This window comes from Mustela nivalis (assembly GCF_964662115.1).
Source record: "Mustela nivalis genome assembly, chromosome: X".
NCBI classification, from domain to species: domain Eukaryota; kingdom Metazoa; phylum Chordata; class Mammalia; order Carnivora; family Mustelidae; genus Mustela; species Mustela nivalis.
Genome location: NC_139040.1, coordinates 50,740,106 through 50,753,639, shown reverse-complemented (window position 1 = coordinate 50,753,639; position 13,534 = coordinate 50,740,106). Strand labels below are relative to the sequence as shown.

General features: G+C 32.1%; 1 protein-coding gene and 1 long non-coding RNA gene across 2 annotated transcripts in view; one reads left to right on the top strand and one right to left on the bottom strand.

The window, feature by feature from the left end:
• LOC309855567 overlaps nucleotides 1–13,534 on the bottom strand; it is a 1,258,688-nt gene that overhangs the window by 265,781 nt on the left and 979,373 nt on the right. The window lies entirely within an intron of this gene.
• Nucleotides 1–13,534, top strand: part of DIAPH2 (diaphanous related formin 2) — a 919,476-nt gene that overhangs the window by 294,793 nt on the left and 611,149 nt on the right. The window contains exons 12-15 of the mRNA XM_082715955.1: nucleotides 3,978–4,096; nucleotides 6,066–6,182; nucleotides 9,569–9,687; nucleotides 12,927–12,991. Coding sequence (XP_082572081.1) covers nucleotides 3,978–4,096; nucleotides 6,066–6,182; nucleotides 9,569–9,687; nucleotides 12,927–12,991 — 420 coding nt within the window. The remainder of the gene's footprint in view (nucleotides 1–3,977; nucleotides 4,097–6,065; nucleotides 6,183–9,568; nucleotides 9,688–12,926; nucleotides 12,992–13,534) is intronic.

Here is a 13,534-nt window from a genome sequence, read left to right as displayed (position 1 = left end):
TTTTCTTCTTTATTCATCTTTGCTGGGTTCAGTGGATTCATGGTATATTTCATTACACTGACAGTGAAGATTTTGCATCTGTTTTTCTAAGCTACACTTTTCCATTGGCACCATAGCTGTATATGAAGCCTCTTATGGCACCAAGTACTTCTTAATAAAAGCATTCTTCATATATGTATCTAGTTAGATTTTTCTTTCACCGTCATATCTCTTCAATATGACCTGATTCCCAGATCTCAGTGATTCCTCAGCAAGATAAAAGTAGGAAGTGTGTTGTGTCTGCCTTCTAAAATTTTGGAATAGAACCTACAAGGATTCTCAATTTTTTTTTCTCCCTAAGACAATGGAGCAAAATATGGTTACATGTAGTCCTGGTTCTCAACTAAAGAGGTCGGACATGTGCCCCTAAAGAGAATATATCAAAATCTTATTGAGGGTAAGGCAGAGATGTTTGGTTTGAAAAGAAAACGAATCCTCCCCAGGTTCTTCTTAGATATAAGATGAGAATCAGAATTCAGGCAGATAGACCCAGAAGAGTTAGAGATTTTTTCTTTAATAACATAATTTTCACAACTGATGTTGTTCTTATAGTTTTTTTTTTTTGTTTTTAATGTACGTTAGATGTACCTGGCATGCCAGTTATTATCTAATGAAATCACAATTTAATTTACTAAATACTTAAGTTTAAACCACTGGAATTTAGGTAGCATTAAGCATCTGTACACATGCATGGAAGCTTAATAATGTATTCATAGAGAGTCTTCAACAGGAGGTATTACTTAATTTTCTAGAATCTATAATATTCAAAGCAGCAAAGGAGATGTGGCTAAGGCTAATACAAACTGTTGATACATGATCAAAAATTAGACCTATCTGGTTGTATGGAAGTGTTGAATCACTATATTGTGCATCTGAAACTATTATTATACTGTATTTTAATTAACTAGAATTTGAATAAAAGCTTAAAAAGAATTATTCCTCTCTGGAATCATCATTAAGTGTTAGGGAAGAATCATTCTTAGTATTTTAGTAACTCCCGAGATCATAATAATAATATAGTACAGTAGAACTGTTTTCTTTTTTTTTAATTTAACTTAATTTTTTTTCAGTGTTCCAAAATTCATTGTTTATGCACCACACCCAGTGCTCCATGCAATACATGCCCTCCATGATACCCACCACCAGGTTCACCCAATCCCTCACCTGCCTCCCTTCCAAAGCCCTCAGTTTGTTTCTCAGAGTCTCTGATTTCCAGCAATAAGAATCCTCAAGACAAGGATGATTATTTTAATTATATTCTGTAAAAATTTATTTTCTCAATTCTCCCATCTCCATTGATAAATTATGATGTTTAAAGGGAATTTATACTTTATTTATATGGAAAATTCTTTTCAAAAAAATCTTTTCATAAATAGGCTTTAGTTATTTGGGATTAGTGAGTTGTTACATACTATACAGTGATTTTTAAACTAGTATTTGCTCTATAGTTAACTCATAGTGATTTCTTGTGAAGTTTTCTCCCAATTGCCTTTATAAAAAAATTTTTTTTCTTTTCAGCATAGCAGTATTCATCTCCAACTGCCTTTTATTTAGTGAAATAAATATAGAATATATGAGGTAGATTAAATATGTGAAGGAACAGGAAAGTAAGAAATCATGTATGTAGGCATCCTGTAGGCAGCAGGCATCTTTATTTTAAAATACCAACCAACTTTTCTTATTCTGTTGAAAACTCAATTTTGATTTCTTGACTGGTAATCAGTCATATACTAGTAATGGAATTTCCTTTGAAGTACACTGTATTATAGAGATTTAATTATATGTTTTAGGGACTCTGTCAACAGTGTTTCATATCCGCACAGTAATTCTATTGAAAAAAAAAAAAAACCCTGAAACATATTTATAATTTTTCACATAATTAATAGTTAATAATACGGTAATTCAGTAATGTTATGATATTCTACAGTTTAAAGTATAAAACCTTAGTGATGCATTTCCATTTCCTTTTATAGAATGTCATATTTATGCTATGGAAAAACTTAATTGTTTGTTTCATTAAGAATTTATGGATACATTTTTCAAGGTTTGATATTTGACTAAAAGTTAGCTTTATGTGTATGTATGCATATATATTTATCATAATGGAGATTATTGATAAATAATATAAGATTGCATTTATAGTTCTGTGTTTTTATATTGTGCTATATTGGTTCACATACTATGTATCTATATATATTTTATAACTAATGTGTTGTCCTAATTAAAAGCAGTTAAACATTTAATCATTTATTTTCACAAAAAATATTTTAATTATGCAGTTTGATTCCATGTTTTATAATGTTCTGATGCTAATTAAATGGCCGTATTTAAATTAGATTTTTCTGAAAGTGTTCAAGATTTGTAGTGAGCATCTAAGAAAGAACATACTATGCTAGAAGAATAAGGAAAAATCCATATTGTAAAATTTGTTAACAGTTACTTCTTCAAAGATCAGCATATTAGGTGTGTCTGGCTTTTGCTCTTGTCCAACTGGAGTTCTGAAATTGTCCAATAATATACCCATCAATGATAGATAATTTTGCATTCCAATAGATTTAAAAGTGGAAAACTAGGGGTGGGTGGGGGTTGGGTAAATGTACCCACTCAGCCCTTGGCAGAGAGAGGGGTTACCAGGGCCATGGACATGGGGCCTGCCCCTCCCCTGCCACCTCACAGCCTGCCCCTTCTTTCCTTCCTTCCTTCCTTCCTTCCTTTACTACTTTGACATGTGCCTGCTCCTGGCATTTCAATAAAACCCAGTTTGGGTCAAAAAAAAAAAAAAAGTGGAAACTAGACTTAAAGCAAGTTACTAAAGAGGGAACTAAGTGTAAATACATTTTATGTCATATATTTTATATGAAATTTATAGAAACATACTAATAAGTATTTTCTTATGTTCTATATATAAATTTTCAGTAAACTATTATGTGAATCTTAGAAAAAATCTAGAAATTGCATAAATATTCATTTGGCTTTACATCTCCATTTATAGTTGTTCTGTTGAATAAAAATAAGACACAAGAAATGACTCCAGTTTTGTTTTATTGACCTAATTTGAAGTACACCATGCTTGCATTTCCTTTTAGAATTCAAGCTCAACTCTGAAATCCTAGTCCCACTTTCATAATCACCCTTGAGCATCCACAGTGGGGATTATCGATTTGGGTTTTGAAAGCTGCAACTTAATGGACACATATTAAAAGATATTCCAGGTGATATCTATTAAGCCCAGCAATCTCTAGTGTGGCATGCTTCCAAAGATTTTGTTCAGTCTATTATTTTAAAAATTATCAGAGGTTTGTAATGCATGTGCTCATAATGTACTACAAAAACAAATCTTTGATGCCCAAGTTGGTATTTTGTGATTCGGTTAAGCAAAAATGAAAAGTGGGGGAGGAGGCTAGTCATGCAGCTTGATAAAAAAATCCTGACACCTTTTGCTTCAAAATCACAAAATACCATTTAAAATAAATCTCTTTATATAACTTTCTACGCCATACTTGGGACTGTTGTGCTTGAATATATCCTTGCATTTATTCTTCATTAATACAATTGATCTGTATTTATATTTTTTGCCAGAGGCATATGTGAATGTTCTAACTGCATGAGTTCTTTTGTGATCTTTCATTAGTGTATTCAGTCAAAAACAACATTCAGTTTGGGTTGTTAGCAATTATTTTTTTCCCCCTTTGTAAAAGTGATTGTTAATTTTTAATGTAAATAATCAAAATCTGGGGCATAAGAAGAAAATGCAATGAGGTTCATTTATTTTAAAATAGGAATATACATAGTACACTTAATTTCTCTCAGAAAACTAAAGTGCCTGGGTCAATATAAAATCGTTTTTGTGTTTGTAAATGAATAATAGTATCTGTGTTTTACCAAAATACGGTATTGTCAAACTGTTACTCATCTGTTAAGTTTTATGTTTATATTAGGATCTAAAGGAAAAGGAGAATGATGAGCTTGATATTCAGTTGAAAGTATTTGATGAGAACAAAGAAGATGACCTAAATGAATTATCACACCGTCTCAATGATATTCGAGCAGAAATGGAATATCCTTTTGACAAACCACAAAAATAATTTTGAAATTTTTTGAAAAAGAGATTTGTGGGTGATTTTGTGGACCATTATTAGAATTTTGGTCTGCCAGCCCAATTTTTATTCATTTATTTATATTAGTACTTCACTATGAGGCTGTCCTTGAGATTCATGTTGAGGAACTGTCAGAGTGTCCTGATGATTTACACAAATTATATTGAAATCTGCACAATGACTTGCTGTATTATCTATATATTCAGCTCAGTAGTCTTGAATAGATAAGAACCTAAGGCATATACGTCATGTATAAGAATTTGAGGGGAAAAGTTCGCTGAGTTCATATGTAACTATAGGTAGTATACTTCTTCAGTTCGTTGAAATGTACTCAAATGGTTTTAGAAATATTATTCAATTCAAATAAATGCCTTATTCTCAATCCAACAATTTTGGTTCCTTAGCAAAAAAAAAAAAAAAAAAAATGTTTGGATATAGTATCTAACTATATCAAGGCTGTCTGATAGAAGCATTTGAGTCAAATACAACTAGTGTATAATCTTCCTATGGCAATGATTTTATGTGAAATGATTTTAGATCTAAAAGATGGTTGTCGTCAGCATTTCTGGCTATTCGTTTCACACTCCATAAATTTCTTACTTATGGCTTTTGGGGAGCTTAGGAAATACTTCAGAACTAAGATAAACTTTGAGATGGAATTTTTCTTTAATTCTTCTTCCTCTTCCTCCCTGAACTGCCATACCCTCCAAAACAAACAAACAAACAAAACCTGCTGGAATATTTCTCACCTTGAAACTCCTATAGTACTTTCTATCTTATTTATGTACACTTTTGTGCTCCTATGAGATTGAGGGCAGAAGTCTTAGGTTTCATCTTTTTCTTCCAGTGCTACTATTGAAGTATCTTATACATAAGTATTGGATAAATGTGTGTGCAATGGATAACAATGTCATTATTATAAGGGATCAATGCTAGTAATTCCTTATCTATCATTAGTGACTCTAGTCTACAGTCATTTCTATAATATTAAATGCTTTCTATAGGCATATATATCTTGCTTCCTTGCTTTGTATACATTTATCTTATAATCAAACTTCACCATAAAGCTATTTTGGGTTTCATTCTGTAACCATTTAAAAGACCTTATGAGACTTTAACACAACACTTATACATGGGGTCTAAGAAATAATCTATCATATACTTAATTCTACTTCAGAGAAAATGTTGACATTTCAGATTATTTTTAGACTGTTGGATTATATTTCCTTTCCCACCTTTCTTTTACATTGATTTTCCAGGTCCTCACTTTTTTTATAAAAGTGAATCCAGTTTTAAAATTTGTTGTCTCGTTTATTAAAAGCATCTAAACTTTTTCCAGTCTTTTGTATCCTATGAAAAATGATTCAAGTTCTACTGTCTTTACTTTCCGTTTTTCTAAATAATGAAATACAGATAAATGCAGACAATAACAATTTCACATCTAGTAAATATTATTTCAGTATAAAATAAAACTGGTTTGTGATATTTAAGCAGTCCATAGAATGTTTCATTACATTCAGTATTATGTGGTGGTGAAAATAGAGGAGTCGTGGCTTACATGAATAATATAGGTCCTCTATCACAGCCACAGGATGATCAAGAGGAAACCGTTTTCTCTAATGGCATTGCTGTTCCAATCATACCAGTTATCATATGTAATTTGTAATGAGTAACTGATTGCTTAAAATTTTGATGATTAAATGGTCTTGGAAATATTCTTTAAGCTGTTTCTCTCATTAAAAGGTTAAAGTTATTCAATAGGCTAAATATATTAATGTAAAGTTTGAAATACTGGATCATGGAGTTGAAGGTTTAGAAACAGTAAGGGAAACAAAATAGTACTTCAGTGTTTTAAAAAAATGACGCTGCTTTTGTTATGAATGAAACTTTCATCAAGAGCTTTAATTTTTTTCCTTTACTTACTTTCACTGATATGAATGAAGTATATCATCTTCTATATAACATGTTGAAGGACACTGCTGCTGAAAATTACTTATTATCCATTCTACAACATTTTTTGCTCATCAGAAATGATTATTATATCAGGTAAGAAGCAGATCTGAGAGTACTAGAATTTGTGTTATTTGAATTTAGTATTTAAGGGAAACTAATAATGTTTATTAGTGACTCTAGTATACTTATGTAGACTACTAGGTAGTGTATGCATATATATGTACATCTATAGTGTATAAGAGTTTGATGACTTTGCATAACATTTTTTAAAAGATGTGAATTTATTTTTAAATCGGCCAGAAGGATTTATTTATAAAACTGGGACCCCCATGACAGGACATTCTGTAGCAAAGAACCCAACAGATTTTACTGAACTTATGGTGAATTTTCTTTGCTAGATAATGATAACATAGAATAAGCACTGAAGTGATTGTAGTGGAACTTTTAAGTTCATGTACATTTTATTTTATTTTATTTTTAAAGTTCATTTACATTTTAATAAGTTAGGTTTTACTTTTATTTCTCCTTTCTAGTATTTATTTAATAATAGATGTGATTTTAGTTAAGAAGATAATACTGATATTTCAGATTTATATCCAGTAAAGTAATTCTTCAAGATAAATGATTATGATGATCAATAACGTTAGGAGTTTCAGAGTCTGGTAACTGTAAATAGATCTGAAAACCAGAACAATAAAAAAAGGTTTCTGAGTGACTGAAATTATCTATAAGCTGTGGTCATGATCTTATACTTAACTATTCAAGAGACTTTTAGTTGTTCTTCATACTCTAATATGCATGAAATTCTGGCAACCTAGGTTCTCTGATTTCTCAAAATTTGTTTGATTTAATGATTAAATGGTAAAGGCAAGCTACCAGGGGTCAGATATAGTTGTAACAGAGATGACAGTTTTAAGGTTATATAGAAAGCTATTATAGTTCAGACTTGTACAATAATTTATGGCCATCATGATGTTACAGAGATGTAGAAAAATGGTTAGAATATTTAATTGTATACTGTTTTTGTAAAGCAGAAAAGATGGAAATTAAAATGTTTTCTAAAGTTCTGGCAATTAAAGGGGTAATGTGACTATGGGTATATAGGGAAAAAATTTTCGTGAAACCATCCATTTCTCAGTAACCTTGAATAGTATAAGAAGTTACTCTAATATGACACCTTTTTCATCCTGAGAACATCAATGTGGGGTAGAAGTGTGACCAGCTACTTTAATTATACTTACAGATAATTAACTTGGCCTCAGAGAGAACACTTGTGTTTTCCTTGTTTATACAAAAGGTCATTTACTAGGCTGATTATATTCCAATATTATTTATGCTAGAATTGTTGATGACTTGAAAAAGCCTAAAATGGCTTAATATATGTTGCTATTTATTCTTACTCTTGAGGCCACCCTCATGACAGAAGACATATAAGAGCAATTAGACTGTTAGGCTTTGCAAACTTTTAGTAGGTTGGCTAGTTATTAGCACACTAATCTTAAGGATGTTTATGTCAAAATTTGTCTGTACTAGTATTTCTTTCTTTGTTGAATTTACTAAATTTTCCCTAAATTTTTATGATAAAAATGCCTTTTAAAAACTTGAAATATGCAAGTAGTTATTTTTAAATAATATTTTATTTTTTATTAACATATAATGTATTATTAACCCCAGGGGTACAGGTCTGTGAATCGCCAGGTTTGCACACTTCACAGCATCACCATAGCACATACCTTCTCCAGTGTCCATAACCCAACCACCCTCTTCCTACCCCGCCCCGGCAACCCGCAGTTTGTTTTGTGAGATTAAGAGTCTCTTACAGTGTATCTCCCTCCCAATTCCATCTTGTTTCATTTATTACTTTCCTACCCCCCCAAACCCCCCACATTGCCTCTCAACTTCTTCATATCAGGGAGATCATATGATAATTGTCTTCTCTGATGGACTTATTTTGCTAAGCATAATACCCTCTAGTTCCATCCATGTCCTCGCAAATAGCAAGATTTCATTTCTTTTGATGGCTGCATAGTATTCCATTGTATATACATACCACGTCTTCTTTATCCATTCATCTGTTGAAGGACATCTAGGTTCTTTCCAAAGTTTAGCTATTGTGGACATGCTGCTATAAACATTCGGGTGCATATACCCCTTGGGGTCACTACATTTGTATCTTTAGGGTAAATACCCAGTAGTGCGATTGCCGTGTCGTAGGGTAGCTCTATGTTCAACTTTTTGAGGAACCTCCATGCTATTTTCCAGAGTGGTTGCACCAGCTTGCATTCCTACACTGTTGGTGGGAATGCAAGTAGTTATTTTTGTTGTTGTTGTTGTTTTTCAAATAAAGAATTTATTTATTATTTTATTTTATTTCTTTTCAGTGTTCTAGAATTCATCGTTTATGCACCACACCCAGTGCTCCATGCAATACCTGCCTTCCATAATACCCACTACCAGGCTCACCCAACCTCCCACCCTCCTCCCCTCCATAACCCTCAGATTGTTTCTCAGAGTCTAAGGTCTCTCATGGTTCATATCCTCCTCCAATTTCCCTCAACTCCCTTCTCCTCTCCATCTCCCCATGTCTTCTGTGTTATTTGTTTTGCTCCACAAATAAGTAGTTATTTTTTAAGGCCAGAATTATCTTGATAGGTTACAAAATTAGGGCATGTTTAAAAACTTTTGACAGTTTGAACAAATTCAGGCTATGGCCATGCATATAAGTGTGTATGCTTCTATAAGGTGGATATTTAAAAAATGTGTATGAATAGATTTTTTGAATATTATGGTTCAGTCCAGTTTTGTAAGCTGTTACAGCTAATCTTGAGTGAAAATGTTTTAGTAAATTTAAGACATTGCCACCTAATGCCAGGATACTCATCCCTTACTGAAACTGAAAACTTGTAGAGTCTTAGAACTGTTTCTGTATCCATGGATCTAGGACTAACAGGTCATTTATTTTCATTAACTGTAGTAACAATAACTTAAGTAAATAGATAAGGTTGGTAAGTATATTTGTGCACAAATGTGAATTTCTACAAACTACAGTATTGAGACACTAAGTATTCACAGTTGATTATATCATGATGGGTTTTATACTATAATGTCTAGACTGTTGTTAAGTTAGGCATTTTTCTTTTAAGGAAATGTAATGTCTAGAAAGATTTCTTCTAACAGTACTAGAAAAAGGCATAGTTCTTTTATCATGTGTATTTATTTATGTGAGAGAGAGGGAGAGACAGCATGAGCAAGGGAAGGGATAGATGGAGTAGGTGAAACTCTTAAGTGGACTCTGCACTGAGCATGGAGCCCCATCGTGGGGGGTGGGGCTTTATTTCATGACCCTGAGATCATGACCTGAGTGGAAATCAAGTGTCTGATGTTTAACCAACTGAGCCACCCAGGTGCCCTTGAACCACTTAAGAAGATTGACTTGTATAGGTAGAAAAGGTATTCAAGAATACTTTTCTCTCTTTTAGGCCACAGTATTACAAAATAATTGAGGAGTGCGTTTCACAGATAGTGCTGCACTGCAGTGGTATGGACCCAGATTTCAAGTATAGGCAAAGATTAGATGTTGATTTCACACATCTGATAGGTATGTAATATTATCCTCAATGTCCTTTGATTGTGTTTCACCCTCTTCTGTATAATAGTCACTTTTTGAGGGTAGTACTGTCACTGAACTTCCTTTATTAATATCTGGTAAGTCCTTGTGTCTGTGAGTACTCAGTCACTATAATTGTTAATTACGTTGATCATGAGAGTTCTGCCTGTGTGATTGAAAATATTAAGTTAGTTGATAAGTTTTGATGCTCTTGCATTCTGTTTAAAATCAGTGTCCCCCACACAGGAAACACCTATCATTACAGATGAATGCTTTTCTTTTTAGAAACATGATTCTGAAATCCTTTGATTCAGTTTATATTTGCTCCTCAGTGGTTTTATAGAAATCACTTGTGCAATAGGTATTAATGTTCAAGTTTTAGAAAGGAAATACAGGCTTACTTCAGTAACTTAATACTTTTTATTTCTATCAAAGAATATCAATTTATATTTTCATAGACCTTAAAGCTAGGAAGGGATTTAAGGTGATCATGTTCATCTACTTGGATTGCTCAGGAAATGAACTTACATCATCCTAGACTACTAGTTGGCTGTACTTTCTGGAACAGTCTCTGAAAGATGATGTGAAACCTCTCTAGTGAAATGCTGTTATGACTTTACAGTTAAACAGTTTTTATAACTAATCAAAATCTCTATTGCTAAGATTTAGGCATGAACTCATTTGTCATGTCTTTAAAGGAAGAAAACAACAGCTGTGGAATGCCAATTATATATTATTCTTTACTCCATAGCACAAGGCAGACTCACAGTAATCTTCGAGGATTAATTCCTTATTATTATTATATATTATTTTCTGATTTTAAAACCACTGCTCATTTATTCTAAGCAATCTAGAGGCTTATGTAGATGACAGAATAAACCACCCATCTCACTTTTCAGCTCAATATACATTCCACCACCTTTAGTCACTTTTTGGCTAAGTACATTATCTTATATCTCTTTTTTAAATTTGTCTATCTATAGGCTGAGTTTTCATAGAATTCTTTATTATAAGAGTTTTTTCATGTTAACCTTCAAAATGTGACTTTGAATGTCTGTATAATATTACATTTAATGGAATATCCTAATCATCTTGACCAGTCCTTTTTTATTGTACATCTAGATTGTTTTCAGGTTTTTGCAATTATAAATGAATCTGCTGTGAACATTCTTTGTATAAATGTTTGCCTTTTTCTTGTTATTTTCTTAGAATTGATTCTTACAGTTGAGGATAAGAACTTTGAAAGGCTATATGCTTTTCAGAAAGTGCATCAATTTACCTTCCCTAAGAATTAATGTAAATGCTGGCTTTATTGCATATTTGATAATAAGCTTGATAAAATCAGCAGTTTGTTTCATATTTTGTTGAGAGTGTTATAAGAGAATATTTCCATATATTTGTATTGGCTTATAATCTCTTATGGACCATACATGACACATATACTCTACTGATTTTGACTAGCTCTTTCAGTGTTCAATAGACATTTGTTTTTTTGTACTGTGTGCCAGGTACACACAGTTGTGTACTGTTAGCTATGGGGTCTGTCCCTCCCCTCACTCAACAGTGAGATGAAGGCATCAAGTGAGAATAGAGCTTCAGATACCCACTATTTCCTCATCCATGTGTCATCTCTGATAGTGAACAAATCACTTAACTTCTCTTCTTCAGTGTTATCAACTAAATTTAGATAAGTCAAATATATGCATAGTTCATAATATTTTATGGTCAGTGGATTTTTTCTGATGAATGCTGTGGAACTCTGATTAGAGCCACATGCACATGCATAAATGCAAAAATTAGCAGGTGCTTCAAGAACTTACAGGAAATTGATGGATCCTGATTTTAAAGTCAACTGGTCTTGAGCAACATGGAGTATCTTCACGATTCTGTAAGTGTAGTATTTTTCATAAACTCAATCAAATTCTTGCACAAAACTCTTCAGTACCTTCCCACTGAAATTTAATTCAACATCATTATCAACCATTGACAGCACAGCAGTGATCTGCCCCCTTTGTCTCATTATTTACCAATTTCAGCCTTAGGTCTTTACACACTGTTCTTTAAAAAAACAAATCAAAACAAAACTTTATTGAGGTGTACTTGACATGAGAAAAATTATCCATTATTAAGAACATAATTTGATAGATTTCAATATTTGTATGTCTACTTAAAACCGTCATCACAGCCAAGATAATAAACATCTCTCTCACTCAAGTTTCTGTGTTCTCCTTTGTAATCTGTCCTTCCTATGCCTCTCTACCTGTCCCCATCCTGAGATAACCACTGATCTTTTTTCTCTTACTATAATTTATAATAATATAATTTGTTTTCTAAAATTTTATTTAACTAGATGCATATAGGATGTACTCTCTTTTTGTCTGGCTTCTTTCATACAATTATTTTGAATTTCATTCATGTTATATTGCATGTATCAATAGTTCATTCCTTTTTATAACTGAGTAATATTGTAGTATATGGATATACTGTGATTTGTATATACATTTACTTGTTGATGGATATTTGGGTTCTTTCTAGTTTTTGGCTGTTATATAAAGCTGTCATGAATATTCATATACACACATATAGACATATGTTTTCATTTCTTTTGGATAAATAGGTATGGAATGGCTAGATACATAATAGACTTGTATATGTAATAACGAGAATATTGCCAAAAAGAGGTTCTTCAGTTATTTATATTCTGGAATATTTGATTAGAGCTGAGAGATTTAATGTTTATTTCCTTATTTACCTAATACATTCTGCCCCAGATCAGAAGTTATCTAAGTGAAATCTTTCTGTAGAAAACCTGAATTAATGAATGCTATTGTGTCTCCCATTCTAGCCTTATCTTAAAGGTCATTTTGAGTCATAATCGTCTTAAGAATACATTTTTTGTTTCCTCTCCACTCGCAGTAAAATGAAAAAAATTTAAAGAGTTACATTATTACAAAAGTTGGGAAGTAATTGAATACCTCTAAAATGATGAAGATTTAGTCAAATACATTCTTGGATACATGGTTTTGTGACTCAACAATACTATCATTAATTTAGTTAGTGTGCAAAAAAATTGTGGTAGTTTATGTTTTATTTGTAGTAGGGTCGATTTACCTTTAATAGCAATTGACATAAAAATGATTGACTGCGCAGTAGAATTATAGGCTGGCAACCATCTTTTTGCCCAGAGATCTGATGCAATAATTTCTAATCATTTTTGTCAATCTTAATAGATTCTTGTGTGAACAAGGCAAAAGTTGAAGAAAGTGAACAAAAAGCAGTGGAATTTTCAAAGAAGGTAAGACTTATGTTAACCATGATCATTAAACCAAAAACTTACTCACAATAACTATTTTATCTTCTTTATGTGAGGCTTTATAAATGTTATTTCAGTTATATAGTACTTCATGTTTCTGGATTAAACATAATCACAGAATATTGATTTCATTCCTGATAAGATAAAGTTGCTATTGTTCCCTCCTCATCTTTATTTTAGAAGAAAAATACTAGCTATATTCTACCAGAGTGTTAAATGAAATAAAAATAGTTTATTGGGAGGATATAGTTTGTAGCAATCAACCAGAATATGTTCCCCTCATTGCTTTCTTGCAGTTCTCACTTACAATATGTAGCTCCCTTAGAGAACTGAGACTTTTAGCAAGCCTAAAGTATCATACTATTTAAAGACAGTGTTATTAAATAGTAACAGAATGATACAGTGTTTCTTCTCTGTCTCTCTCTGCTTAGATTTCTAATTACCACTTTTAAATGATTCTGCTACTTCATGTAGGCTTGGTGGAATTTGAGGTTCCCCTTTCTTTCTTTGTTAATGCCTTTTATA